This window comes from Micropterus dolomieu, linkage group LG23, assembly GCF_021292245.1.
Source record: "Micropterus dolomieu isolate WLL.071019.BEF.003 ecotype Adirondacks linkage group LG23, ASM2129224v1, whole genome shotgun sequence".
Lineage (NCBI taxonomy): Eukaryota > Metazoa > Chordata > Actinopteri > Centrarchiformes > Centrarchidae > Micropterus > Micropterus dolomieu.
This window is the reverse complement of record NC_060172.1, coordinates 10,938,390-10,953,732: the sequence shown is the minus strand read 5'-3', so window position 1 is coordinate 10,953,732 and position 15,343 is coordinate 10,938,390. Positions and strand designations below refer to the sequence as shown.

The 15,343-nt window shown below is 39.3% G+C and overlaps 1 protein-coding gene across 5 annotated transcripts in view; it reads left to right on the top strand.

The window, feature by feature from the left end:
• cadm1a (cell adhesion molecule 1a) overlaps nucleotides 1–15,343 on the top strand; it is a 370,054-nt gene that overhangs the window by 304,958 nt on the left and 49,753 nt on the right. For all 5 annotated transcript variants that reach the window (XM_046039204.1, XM_046039206.1, XM_046039207.1 and 2 more), the window contains 2 exons: nucleotides 4,960–5,056; nucleotides 9,405–9,577. In XM_046039204.1, the coding sequence (XP_045895160.1) occupies nucleotides 4,960–5,056; nucleotides 9,405–9,577 (270 nt within the window). The remainder of the gene's footprint in view (nucleotides 1–4,959; nucleotides 5,057–9,404; nucleotides 9,578–15,343) is intronic.

The window sequence follows — 15,343 nt, the reverse complement described above, 5'->3', positions numbered from 1 at the left end:
AATGAAAAGAACATAGAGACAAACACAGAAAAATTAGATGTCAGATGTAAAACATCAAAAGTAGACTACACAAAAACATTTGATGAAAAATGATGTTATAGGTGTGTAAAATGCAAAAAGGAATAAAAAATACTGAATATGAGATTTATTGTCTGATAAACATAATCCAAGTAAAATTCTTCACAAAACAAACAGAAGAAACAAAATGTAACCCTTAGTGGAGGTCAGAAGTCATGTTTTTATTGCCATAACTGCTTTACATTACAACAGAGAACAATTGTTAGGCATCACAGAAAGGTATTTTAGTAGGTCAAATGTATAAAAGATATTAGACCACAGGCCTTACCATAACATTGGGGGAAAAAACTAAATTAACTACCCCAGCCATGTGCCAAGGAATTAAAATTCTAGGAGTTTTAGATCTTTTTATTGATGCAAAATGAGAACATTTCTGTATTTTATGCCTCTGTAACCTTATGTCTTTGGCCTTTTGAATGTCCTAGCGTTTTATTAAAAAAATAAAAACTCTTCTGTAGCTCTCTGACCTTTCCCTGGGAAAGCGAGAAGAGGAGATCAGCTCATCTACAGAGGCAGCATGGCATTTTGTTGGCCTCTGATAACAGGGAGCTCACATGGACCACCCGGCTCTGTGCCTCACACTGTTTCATGCAGGGGCTGCTGCTGTCATGCTCTGTGCATACTGTACTGGGCAACAAACAGGCATTCCCAGTCCTACACACAACCTTGTCTTTGATCTCTCTGCTATACAGTTGAATATTACATCTGGACCGTGTTGACTGAAGAATGTGACTGCTTGTATGGAACTTATTCAGACAATGATAGGTGATTATTTCAATTCTGTTATTTTATGTGTCTGTAAAATACTAGGGAGCAGTTCTTGATTTCCAGAGGTATTTGCTTTCTATGTGCACTGACTAAAAACTACAGCAATTAATTGTAATAAATAAATTGGAAGTGTACTAATTGAACACTAGGGGTGTAATCCAAACAGAATCCACAGTTCAGTGGATCATGGTTTGGAATATTTTCAGTACAGCAGGGAAAAGAAAAGCACAGGGAAAAATTTTGAAATATAAATAGTGGCTAATTGGCCATCATACTTATTGTAAGCATTACACTGTTGGCACAGGGTCAAAAAATATAAACAAAATTAAAAACATAAATATTAATATATCCATAATATAATAATAATATACTTATTTGTGTGATGCAGTTGCATATGGTTTATTTATTAAATGGCATGTTTGACGTGTGCAGTTTTTGTCCATTTCACAATACGTGAATAAGAGCTGAAGACTCCTCCAGCTCAGCTTTTGTCCATTTGCCTTAGCCATGCTAACAATGCTCGATATATTAAGCTAAACACCCAGAGGCTATCTCAACTAGCATGGGTTAGCAGACAACATCTGTCCTACTGCCAAAATTGTCCAGGTGGAACACTTAACACTTAGACAGTATTTATGTTCCACATATTCTAAGAGGTAGATCTAATAAAAAGCTAATTCTCTATTTTACCTAAAGTTAGTAACTAATTACATGGTCCTTTCTACAAACCTGATAATCCAGTTGCATATCTGTTCCTTCCAAAGCAAATTATAAACGTCAGGACCCGTAATAAAGCATACTTTTGCTATTACTACACAGTGACACGCAAGATTGTTTACTGATTACTGAGATAGATGAGGTGATTTACATTTAATCACTCACTGTGTGGGCAATTTGTGAGTGGAATGAAGTGTATTGTGTAGTAAGAATCGACAACAAAAAGGCCATTGTCAGGGGGCAGCATAATTATAAGCTGGTAATTTTCATGTGTATAAGCAAAGCAAGCTGTTTTGCTCCGTTGCCTGGTTGTTTTTCCCTTAAGGTCAGCTTGCTGCAGAGAGATGGATAGTGCCTTCTTGAGTGCTTATGAGGTGAGGCACACACTAAAGCAAATAATTCAGTTAGCATAATGATAACGGCCCTCTTGCATACAGTAGACACTATTTCATTTTCACTAACGTGGCAGTATCCAGTGGCAGTGCGGTATGTGTTTTTTCCATCAAGCAGAGACAAGAAAGCTCAGCCATAACTACTTGAGGCTATCAAAACAACCTACAGATGCCTGGCGTCCTTCATGTTTATGGATCCGAGATGACAAGGTCAGATGACGTGAGTGAAGAAAAAGTTGCAGGACGCCATGTAGTGCCTGGAGTGGAAACAAAACCAAAGGGTTGCTGTCTAAACCCGGGCATACCCACTGAGCAGAAGACTTGGCTTTTTGCCCATCTGCTGTCCATCTCCAAGACAGAGAGCCGGCCACTGACAGGGTGTGATTTAGACAGATGGATGGTCAAACATGTTGTTTGTTGCAGAGAAGGTCGGACAACAGTGTGGAACTTTTCTGCTGGCTTTGAAATCATAACTCAGGCCTGAGTCCTGTGTCTAAAGGCTGATGACAAATGCAAGTAACAAGGTGTGCATTTAGGCTATAAATTAGGGAAAAGAACAAGAATAATTTTACACCAGAATCAGAAAACTTTCATTACACCGTTGTGACTCAGCAGTCAAATTGTTATTTGAGTAACCAGGCTAGAACATTATGTGCTGAAATCATTCATGTGTGGTCTTCAGGTTAATTAAGCTATTAATGTATTGCCAAAAATGTAGGCCATCATTTTAGATCAAATCCTGCTTTTGATAAAGGGGTGATTGTTAACAACACTCATTGTGTGGAAATCAAGCGGCAACCTCCGGCTCTCACTTCCGATACCAATGCGGAAGTATCTGAAACTGCAATTCATCAAGTGGCCACTTGAGGCTGGCTGCAGAAGGGAGTCAATCTCCATTGACCCCCATGTTAAAATGCCCAACTTGTGACAAATATAAAAAGTACCTTTCTCTCTCAAGTGTCCTATTCCAGACAATAATCCCACACAGCCCTGCCGACAGCAGCAACGTTACTCAAAATAGCGGTGTGGGGAATTAATTAACGTGATAGCAGCCATGGCTAACGTTTTACAAGATATACAGCTTCCATCATGTAACTGAGGACTCGACCGCTAGCTTACGTTTATTACAAGTAACATACTGAGGTGACGTCCAAATAAACGACTCGTAACCGCTCGTAACCAACGGTATGTAAATTGATTTGCTTGAAATTGTTTGTTTTAGCTGTAACGTTAAGTAAACTTAAGATAAATAATAATAATTCATAGTTGGTCTCAACAAAATCTAACTTTAGTCTTGCAAAATAACGTTACCACATTTATATATTAAAAAGCATTTAAAACCTTGTGAAGTATAATGTCAATAACAGATATGTGAGTTATTTTAATATTCTCCAGTGTCTTACCTTGACTGTAGCTGGTAATGTTGGTAAACTGGTAACAACCAGCCACAGGTTCCAACCTCCAACGTACAGCACCGCAGACTTGCATGTAGCATTTGCTCCTTAGCATGAGCTAACTCGGTCACGTCGAGCTAGGCGGGAGTGGTTTCAGCAACACGTCACCTCAGCTCCACCTACGACCCGCCTCTTTGCCCATTTTTGGTTATCTGGGAGTGACGCGCTACCAAGATGGCGCCGGCCAGCTCCGCTAATTTTGAGCTTCAAAATGGCTCTTCAGAAACCAATGGGTGACGTCACGGATGCTACGTCCATTTTTATATACAGTCTATGGTGGAAACACGTACCTGTTATTTTGAAGCATAAGCCATGTTTAAAGTCAGAGCAGGACTTTTGTTGCATTTGTTTTGTCTCAGTCTTACTTTCAGTATGTGTACATTGAATTCAGTCCCCAACCCAGATGATAGATTGAATAAAACATTTCTGTCCAGAATAAAGGATCATCTCTCACACCAAGATGAGAAATGGCTTTGATAACACCAGCAACAGTCAACGGAATGTAAACAATAGAACCTCCATGCTTGCAAAGAATAGAACAGCATCAACTGTCAAAGCACCCCACTGATTTGTCAAAACAACCTCCTTACATTTTCTTTCCAGCTGCCTCAGGTCTTCAGCAGTTTCTTCTGTTTTGTGCAGCAACTTTATCAGGTAATGTCTTCGGACATACTCTAGGCTACCTGTGACCAAACACTTAACCACATCTATCATTCCCAAAAGCTTTGGCACTGCTGAAGAGTGACTTGATGGATGGACGATCTAATGATGAGCGGGTTGAGGTTAAGGCAGTAGTCAAGTTATCTAGCTATCACCTTGACATGATCTTCTCTTTCACTCCAACAATGTTGGTGCTGATCAAGGTTGTTGTTCTTGTTTCTGCACTAATTGATTTGTTTATTCTTTAAATCTGTCATTATGGTGAGCAGTTTACTGTATATTCAGTGTGAAGAAAATCGTTATTAGCCACCAAAAGCGACTGGTAAAAGCAGACCAAGTAAGGCTGTTGCAGTAAAACTGGATGGAGCTGTAGCAGCAAACTGCAGCTGATATATCAGCTGAGTAATAATATGAGTAGGCAGGTTTTGATATCTGTGCCATACACCTCTATGAGTATCATTGGATGCTTCAAGTCAGCTGGTATCCTTATGGAGAAACATCAGCTGATGCCAATCAGCTCAATGTCATGCTCTGCCTGAACAGCAGTGCTTTACGTCAGTCCTGATTGGACATGAATCCTTACTGTTTGCTGCAGCACCTCTGAGAATGTGTCAAGGCAAACATATTGGGAGAGTTTTTGAAGTGCTTCCACTAAACATGAGTCATGATGCATAGTTGTTATATACATACGGACATAACTTTTAGAACTGGAATGAGCTTCAAAAGTTTGTACCTTCATGTTTATGTATGCTGCAAAAAGCAAGACTGCAAACAGGAATCAATCAGAAAGAACATAGATTTGGAAAGTAGATGTACACTGAAGATAGATAATACCATGATCGTTTTGTTGTCCCCGCATCTAATTTTCTGTTTCTCTCTCATTCTTTCAGACAAACCAGAGGTGAAGATCGTGGTAGAATTTCCTCAGGGTCTGACCAGGGAAGGAGAGAACCTGGAACTGACGTGTCAGGCCAAAGGCAAACCCCAGTACGACACACACACACACACACATACATTTAACTAATTAAAAATGTGGTATGGGCAGAGAAAGCACCAGCACATTTATGTATTCATCCAAATACCTAGACTTAATTCCTTAGTGTGTAAATGTGAGTGTCTTGTTGCAGTAGTGTGTGGAACTGTCTTACTGTTTTGTCCTTGCATTTAAGAAGAACTTTTGCAGTAGCAAGTACTGTTGAGTTACATTATATGAGAATATAAACATATACAAATATAAACGAATATTAACATATTAAAATTCCAGCAATCAGACATAAATAATAGAAAACCATTAACGTTTTACTACCCATTGTCTTCCAAGGAAGTTTAAATCAAGGGCAACTCGACTTGGTTAAAGATACTTGAAGATGTTTCACCTCTTGGATATATATCAATAGATACCTTTTTTCAGGGTACAATCTAGAGAAGAGTATGCAGCTGTAACCTCAGAAGTGTGGTCTCCTTCAAAGCAGACCTGCAGTCCATCAACTTTTTTTTTTTAAATTTTTTAAAACATACAATTGTGTGGGCAAAAGGAAAAAGTGGTAAATTAAATTAATATAGATATGTAGTACAGAACAGTGGGGGGAAATTGACTATAAGAAAAGACAAAATGTAAAATATTAAAGCGCATATAGGTGATTCACAAGACCATTTGCAGAAGCTGTGCCTCTGGACACTTGCACATGCCTATATTCTGTTGTGAATAAACAATTGATGTAGTACATTTTCTACAGTAATAAATCTGAAACTTGTGTGGATAGATTGCAGTAAGATCAACAATAATATCCATATGATTGCCAATAAGCTCAACTGCTGTCAACTGAAAATAAACATTCAAAGTTAAAATGTTACCACTTATTTTGTGTAGTTTTATTCAACATGGTATTAATAATACATCATGTTTCAGATACTGTAGATGTCAATACTGTCTGTCCTCAGAATTAGCAGCTTGTCAGTACTTTCTCTGCGTACACTGCATTTGTTTTTATTTCCTCACCTTCACAAGTCGATGGTGGGTTGGTTGCTGCTCTGTGCCACAAGAGATCACCGGTATTCAGTTTCAACATAATAAGAAAACTAATAAGCGCAAAGCCCCCAGGCAGTGTAAAACCCGGTGTAAATTCTTAATAAATGCCTTTGGATGTATAGAATTAGCAATGACAGTTGGCTCTAGGAATGTTACTTTGGGAGAAGAATCTGAAGTTCGTATGTGATGTTGACAGGCCTGAGATGTGGTTGTACTAACCACTGGCTCTAGAACCAGTCTTCTAGATGGGAGCGGAGATCAGAGAGTTGGGAGTAGAGCTCATGGATAAGAGGGTTGTCTTGACACAAGTACGTATGGCAGAGAGGAGAACTTTGACTAAACCACTTAATGTTGCCTAAAGACCCAAGGCCAGACATTTCAAACTGACCATTGCTGGATACATTATCTCTTAACTGAATGGCTGCTATTTTCTTTTTCAGGACTTTCAAAGGGAAAATTTGAAACTGGCCTGTAATTATGAAACACATCAGAATTACAGTGTGATATTTTCAGCAGGTGTTTAATTAGCACTCCTTTAAAGGCGGAGGACAGAGCAGAGAGAGGCATTAATGATAGTGAGCGAAGCGGGTTCTAATATCTGGCAAGAAGAATTTTAGCCGGAAGATGGCTGAATAGGCAGGGTGTTTTTAGTGATAAGCGCTAATCTTCTGAAGGTAAATGTGTGAGACTGAGGGAGTATGTTGATGGACTCATGACACTGGATGTGCACAGATGGAGTCAATTTTGTGATTAGAGTTAAAATATTACACAGAGTTGAGTTACAAGAACAGACCCAAAGTCATTTTTGCCCCAATGTCAAAAACACCACTTTATCAGGCTTAATCAGTTCTTTGAAATGTCTGGTCTTTGCAGCAGAAAGCTTTGCCATTCATTAAGCTTTTATTCCACATGTATTATCTTTAAACCAAGGTATTGTTTTTTTTAGATGACAGGCCTTTGTGAAATGACATGTAATGGTGTGCAAATGAAGCCATTTCACTCAGGGGTGAGTGAAGGAGTGAAGGTTTTATGCTCCTGGCAAGAGGACTATCCAAAAATCAATACAGTTGGTGCTGTTAATATCAATCATATTAGTTTGTTGACAAGGCAGTTCAAATTTGAACAGAACAAAATAATCATAAGATGAAGCTGGAATTATGAATATTACATCAGAAATGAGTGATGTGACCAGCTCATGGGTGTTGCATCTTTTTGTCTTTGTTTTTTTGTTGTTGTTTTTTTTGCAAGTCTATTCAAATGTGCCAGTCATTGACAAGTATTAGGCTTACTCCATTAAAAAGACATCTGAAAGGCTTGAAACGTTGCTCTGAAACATTTGTAGTTTGCTTTTTTGCAGAGGAAGACAGCTGTAATAAGCTTGGATACACAACAGTTGCAATAAATTTTAATGGTAACCCAAAATACAGCTAAATAACAAGCTTCCATTTGTCCCCAACAGAGTTAGCTATTTGTGTCTGTCACTCCTGACTAATGTTATATCCTACTATAGTCACAAATGACAGACATAAACAGTTAATTATATTAGAGACAAATGGAATCTCTATCCTGCATCAAGATGTCGTGTGAAGTATTTGGGCTTGTGTGCCCCTACAGTATAAGCCCCATAGCATTTGCCTATGCAGCCAGCTCTGAGCCCATTTCATTATATGTGCAGTCACAGGTCTTGCATGAGGTCAGTCCCTGTGCTGATCTTTGCGTATGCAGGGAATCATGGGTTAGCAAAACTGGCTTGACTTGTCCTTTAACTTGACCCAAATCTAACTGCTACTCTAAGTCAGAGCTAGCATCACCAAACTGTCCTCACTTTCCGGAAGAAAAAAAACCTGTAAAACTTTGTGTGATTCTCTGAAGTGTAGAAGTACAAGAACACACAAATACACACACAGACACACACAGGACAAAACACTATAGTGTACTTCAGACTGATGCTCCCCACCAGCCCCCCACAGTTTTCATACGTGGCATAGAGACAAGCTCACTACCTGTATTCATTTTATTAAGATGAAAACACAATCAATACAGTGAGCCGGGAATTGGAAGTCATTTTCATTAGAGCTGCTGAGAGTTGTGCAGTCATTACCAGCAGATAGCACAGGGGGCCGCGGCTGCAGGCAGCCATTTGTATTCAACACGCCTGCCCTTCCTCTCTCCTTGCAGCCCCATCTTGCCTCTTTCGTCTATCTCTGTCTATCTTCTTTCTATGGATTCACTTTTTCCTTCACACAACATACCATCCACCCGTAGAAAACTGAACTTTCTAGGTCATATCTCTCACTCCAAATTATCTTATGTTAAGACTTATATTTACAGTATATATTTATTATTTATTTTCATTTAATTTCCACTAGAGAGCACATGTAAAAGACACAGCCCTCTCCCTTTCAAGCCGTCTACCACAGCGATTAAATGCACTTGTGGTTTGTTTGTTTGTTTATGCTATTGAGCTCCAACTGCTATTTCATATTTTCTTTTCCTGGATTTTTCGCCTCAGCTTTTTTCCCCCTCTCCCATTTGCTTGCTCCCTCCACACCAAATGTTTTCAAATGGAGGGAAACAAGTTAAAACACCACAACAAAATGCAACAAGAGAGACCATCAGCACACACTCAGGGGAAATAACAGTAGCTGGCAGTGGCCATTGGAAGTTTCAGTAGCAAAATAGAGGTGTTTTGTCTTTTCTTTTCTCTTCACCCTCAGTGGCTCTGAGCTCATTGTCATAAAAATGGAATCTGTCACCCCGTTATAAACCTCCAGTCAAGGTAGAAAAGAGAACAAATACAGACGCTTGGTAGGATCCCACCTACACAGCAAAACTCCTAAGTTTACAAGTGTGGAAAGCCAGCAATTTGAAGACAAAGCTGCTTCACAGTTATTGTTGCTTTTAGCTATACACAAAGGGACAAATGTCATTTTAATATGTCTTTTTCAGGACTTAGCTATTTTTGATTAGCCTATTTTTCTGACAAACAATTTCTAGAAAATTAATTTAAAAAATGAGGTAAATTTGTCTAGCTTATGGTCAGATTAATGTGGGAAAAGTTCTCAAGTGTTATGTAGAGAACTCTTTTGCCTGCTGCAGTGCTTGCTACAGTGGGGGGGTCATCATAGTAAAGGCTATAAGAATATGAATATGAATCCTAAAGTTTTTGGTGACCCACTGACCTTTCCTCTTTTGCCAGTCTCAGGCAAACATTTCCGCTTGTTAGAATAAGTTGATTATCACAGTCTTGAACACTTACATTCTATGACTGTTTTTCTGACTGATGCTCTGGTGTTTTCATTTCAGGCCACAGCGGGTGAACTGGGTGAAGGTGGATGATGATGTGCCATCCCATGCTGTCATCACCGGCGGTGATCTTTACATCGAAAACCTAAACAAGTCTTACAATGGAACCTACCGCTGTGTGGCCTCCAACTCAGTGGGGGAGTCTTTCGACGACTACATCCTCTACGTCTATGGTATGCAGGTCTTAAGGCCCATTTATACTCCTGCGTAGGGTCTACGTGCGTACCTACGCCGTAGGCTACACACGTAGCCATGCATTTATACTTGTGCGTAGGTGTGTCCGTCATTCTGCAATTACACCCCCAAACACTAGTCGGCAGTAGCGCTACAGCGTCCACTGTGTTGACTGTTGCCAGCCGAGCAGGCTAACTTCCAGTTTAACCCTCCGCTAACGTAAATGGGGGTAAAATTGTAAACCTGCGGCTGGTGTAGCCTTTTCAAATGTTACCGAGCGAATGGATCACATTCTGATAGCGAAACGAGTCATTTCGCTCGGGTTGCGACGGTCAAATATATTGATTCACTGTGTTACAGCCGCCGTTTTGGCCGCTAGTAAAAGTTACTTCAAAGCGCTGGGTACTTCCGGTCAGCTCGGAGGCATTGCGAGGCTACCCAGCCGACCAATCACAGAGCTTACGGTCCACGTCGACTCAACGTGTAGTTACATTTTTGAGGAGGTGCACGTCAGGCGACGGCGTGGCCTCTGCGTAGCCCCGTAGCCTACACCGTCGATTCGACGCAGAAGTATAAATTACCCTTAAGACTGACCCTTCAGCACTTTATTATCTTTCTACTTGTATCTCTATATCTGCTTTTCTTTCTTTCTCATTCGTTTTTGTCAGTACTTTTCTATATTGGGTATAGTAACTTGCATTCTTAAGCATAAGACACTATCAGATACAAAACTTCTAATGTTTAGCTTGCTTCCTTTTACATAATACATATCTCAGTTATTCTAATGTTTTAAAAAATCTTTAAACTGTTCCTCTTATTGTCTCTGGTGTAAAAGTTTAAATCAGTGATCATGAGTTTACATTTTTTAAAATGAGTAAGTATTTTTCAAATAATTTATACGTAGACTGGTGATATTTACAAGGGTGGTGAGTTGTTGGCCCTGGTGCTCATTGCTAGCACCTAAAGCATAGTGAAAACTGTGTTGATTAGCATAATCCAAAGTATGCAGACTGACTTTTAAATAAGAGCTTTGTTTTAATGCAGGTACAGTATACTCTTTATCCTTCCCTGTTTCCAATGGCACTGTGGATATGGCTAATACCAAAAGCTTGTCACTTCACCCTGTCCACTTTGTTCACTTGAATGCGCTTTCTGCCCTGTACCTGTATCAAGATAAATGGGGTCCTGAGGCCACATTAAGACTGACACAATGGGAAAAAATGCAGGCGAGATAAGGCAGGCAGATAAGCCTGCAAACTCATTATTATCTTCTTTCCAGTGCCTGTAACAATGCACCCACACCAAAGAAGCTCCTTTAGTTTTCTTTTAAGCAATGCTATTTTCGCCACCAAAGAAGACAACAAGGTCATGTCCTCAGTACTGTTTTACTCTTAGTATTGTTTGGTTATTTTAATGACCTGAGGAGGAGTTTACATTGTGTATTTACATACACCTTGTACTTGAATTCTGAAGACTCACTCTTTTACTTTTAGGGCAAAAATGATTTTAAAAAATAGTAGAGGGATTAAGTGTCTGAGTCATGTTACGGTAGTGTGACAAGGGCCTTGAAACAACGTTTAGAATATCAGGTAGGAAAATCAGATTTTGAGAAAATATAATTGGACAGTTTATTAAACAATACTTTAAAAAGTATTTAAAATAATCAGCAAGTGTCACATAATTTTTGTGTTTGTGCTTGTCAAACATTTCAGTGCGGGGGGATGGGGTGGATGGGGGATCACAGCATTTCTCAAATTCCTGCTACCAGCCAATAGAGCACATGCCAGCTATTTCCACAAGGTAAAGGTAGTTGGCGAGACTGCAAAATTGTGGTTTAGTTCTAAAAGTAAACCTGATTATATCAGCTCCACTGACTCGTTGGGTTTAATTTTTAATATAGGGATCCATAGACCACATAATAATTTTATTACATGCTGACGTAAGTCAAGTCACGTCAATTTTATTTATAAAGCCCAAACTTACAAATCATAAATTTACCTCAAAGGGCTTTGCAACCTGTACAGCATACCACACCTTCCATCCAGATAAGGAAAAAATCACACTCAAAAAATTGAATGCTAACCACTGTCATTCAGCATAGTGCAAACCATTTTTGTTTTTTAATTGCATGAAGCACCACAGCCAAGACTTATCTAGGGATTGAGTGTGTTGTGTATGTTCTGCTGACTGCATCCACCTACTTCTGCCAGATTTCTTTGGCTTCCTGTTGATGTAGCATCCTCCTCTCTTTCTCTATGTTGTTCTCTCATCCTCATACGCGTTATCTTAACATGCTTTTGTACTGTTGATACCAATAACATTTTCTCCCTGAGCAGGGCATTACACGCTAATGTGCTCATTTTCCCTGGCCAAAATTACTTTGCTATCACTTTTGGTAGACCCTGAGCCCGCAGAGAAATTATTTGGCTGCTATTGTCAGAGGGAATTAGCAGAGCGAAAATGCTTCTTTTTTTATGTGGAGGGGGGGTCTCTATGCCTGACGGACACCAGCTGAATGGATGTTATTTACAGCAGAGCAAGCTGCTGTGTTAATGATGAGTGCAATAAAACAACAGAGGCACCACTAAAGATCAGGAAACCGCTTACTGCCACCTGCTATATTACAGTTGTTAATCTATACTAACTAAGTGCATTGTCAGTCTCTCTGTGTGTATATTCTTCTGGTTCCATCATTGTAAAAATCAGGTTAACATGTCGTTCTTAGTTCTAAGCTACGGTAAAAGATTTTTGACAGTTTCAATTTTATAGATAGTTTTGGATTTTTAAGATCTAGATTTAGGATTTAGGGCAGAGTATTAAAATGAGAATTGATATTTAAGTTTGGAGTAATTATTATGGGAATTATTAATAGATAAGATAAGATTTGAATGTTAGTATGGTAAAGGTGTGTGTCTGTGCATGCAAATGTGTTTATAATTGCATCAACTACTGCATGCATAAAAATAAACGCCAATGAGAGCAACCATGTTGTTGTTCACATTTGTGCGATCCATTAAGCACAACTTCGTGTGAATTTTCTGGTAATTCAAGCAGGCTTTTTGTAGGTCTCGGTCTCCCCGGGCCTAAACAACAAAACCCCTTGGTGAGGGCTGCAAGTCGCCCCGCTCTCATCCACCCACACAACCCCCCCAAACGGTGAGAGAAAGACAAAGATAAACACGGTAATGTAACACACGGGCAACTAAAAGCCTTACACCAAAAAAAAAAAAGAAAAAAAGCCACCATTAAAACCACAGAAGGCCTCCATCCTTTTAGAGCTAGTCTTTTGATGACTTTGATGTGTCTGTGGCCCCCACACTACTAATGTCCACTGTAATTCAACAGCAAATCATGCCGAACCTTCGCCTTGCTAATGGGAAGACAGGATGCTGTCAGAAGCTGATTCTCACATTATTTTCCAGACCCCCTGCCACCACCACGTACACACAGGCAGCCCCCCTCCTCCCGCTCATACACTACCACCACCATGCATGCACCGTTGTAGTCAACCATTTACCTAAACAGAAGATTATATGTAGACCATAGACTGTATAAAAGAAGTGGACAGTCTAAAATAATGTACTATGTTTAGATTTAATGCACCACAATACTTCAAAAGTTTTCCACACCTCTTATATGATGTTGTTTTGTTGTTTTTTTTTTTAAAGTTAAAAAATACCCACAATATCAACAGAACTGAACCAAACTGTACGTTAGAACTGTGTAATTCAATGATAAAGTCCGCATCGCGCCTCCACCCCCAACACTCCCCCTGCTTGACAGCCAGAACAAATGCAGCCATGGGCAGCATCCCCTCTAATACATCTGATTCCTGAGTATTGTGACCCTAAGTGATGGAGAGCACCGTGAGACTGGCTGACACTAACAATGTTAAAAGGGAAAAGAATGCAGGCTGTACTGCTCTAGCTCTCACTGGCGCTCTTACTTCACAGGGTAAGAAAACACAACCATGAGGGTTTTCCTCCTGCAGTCAAGTGAGACCCAGCACCGAGGGGTTTTATGTTGTTAACGGGCTGCTGCTCACCCAATAACTGTATTCTCTTCCTCCCTGCTCCTTTACCAGCACTGGCCTTTATTGCACACTAGCAGCATGTTTAGTGACCCTGTTGCTCTCATTCGGCTTCTTACTTACTTTACACTCCTTCTCCCTTGAAGCACATGGGAGTTTCTCCACCAGCCACTGTTGCAAGTCACTGTTAGCTCTTTAAGTGGCATCCAAAGTGAAGTGCAAAGTGTACCAAAACATACTGTTGAAGCTGCAAGCACTCATAGTTTGCTGAAATTGCACTTGAGTGTAAGTGAAATAGCTGGTATAAAATATTATGAGGAGGAAAAGTAACGTCACTTCCAAAACAAATTTGCAAGGGGTTTATATTTTGAATTTTTGAATCCTGTCTGTCTCTTAAGAAGACATTTTAAACACTTAAATTATGCAGCTGATATTTCCCACTGTAAATCAATGTATGACCTTAAATTTGGGCACTTGCTATAACCTAAGAACCCAACATTCATGTGATTACTGTAGATTGCTCCAAAACTGAAATCATGGTCACCTTTAATCTTTGTAATCAGGCCGCCCTTTAAAAGTTCTGAGATGTACATGAGGCCCAAACGCAACTTACTTTGACGGAAACCAATAGATCAAAATTCATTCAAACCAGGTAGCCAATAAAGAATCATAATTGGAGTATTTGAAGGATGTGTTCTTTTGTTCTTTTTATATTTTAGCGGTGTAATGTTAATAAACTGCATAATATGTCAATTTCTGCCAGTGTGTTAGATGTGAAAATGTCCAACCTTTGATGCCTCCCAGTTGTAGTATCAAAAAACTCTGTGGCAATATTAAGAGATGCTCCTCCTCCTCAGCTACAAGCAATACCTCAATCCAAATTTCGACACCTGTTACTCAAATATACAATATGTTATAAGTAAAGGAGGAAAGGTGTAGCTCAGATATCTATAAAGTGCAAAAAGACATGTCTGTCACAAGATTAAATTAGGATTGTTAAAGACTTTGGTAGAAAAGGTTTGAGATTTCCACAGCTTCTACCATTAAACCTAAATCTTTCTGACATTACTGTGTCATCACAATTTGATAGACTCTATCCGCGTAGTGTTCTAGCTCTCTTAAAGTGCTAATCCAACAGTTTCTGTTAGTAGTACAGAAAACCTGAAGCCACCTTACTGTTTAAACTTTCCAGAGGTCTAACTGCAAGCGTTCATGCATACCAGATTAAATACATGTTAGTGTTTTAGCATTTAGTGTTTAAGCTACTTTTGAAATGGCATATTTTAAAGGACTGGGTACAGCAGAATAAATTAGTTTACAATATGCTTTACTCTGTTAGTTCCAACAAATTGTTACTCTATCAATTGTTTTTTTCTTTTTGACAACCATCTAGAGTGGTGTATGTGCAGAGTTTGTTTTCACATTCATCTGCTGAAGGGAGGAAGTTTGTTTGTGTTCACCTTAAATCAATTTTAAGTGTGATGTGGAAACTTGAGGCCTGTAGTACACATCCACCAAGAATGGATATTGGATGGATTGCAATACTGCACTATCCTTTGTTGTACTACATTACACTATACATATATAATGCCTGAGTACCCTTTGTCCACAGCTTAACCATTATGTTTCACTTAATGATAATTAAGTCATTGTCATTAAGGGGTGCATCTTAGAATAAAGTATTGTCGGTTAATAGGTTTTAAAAACATTATTTATTACAAGTTATACATTTTTC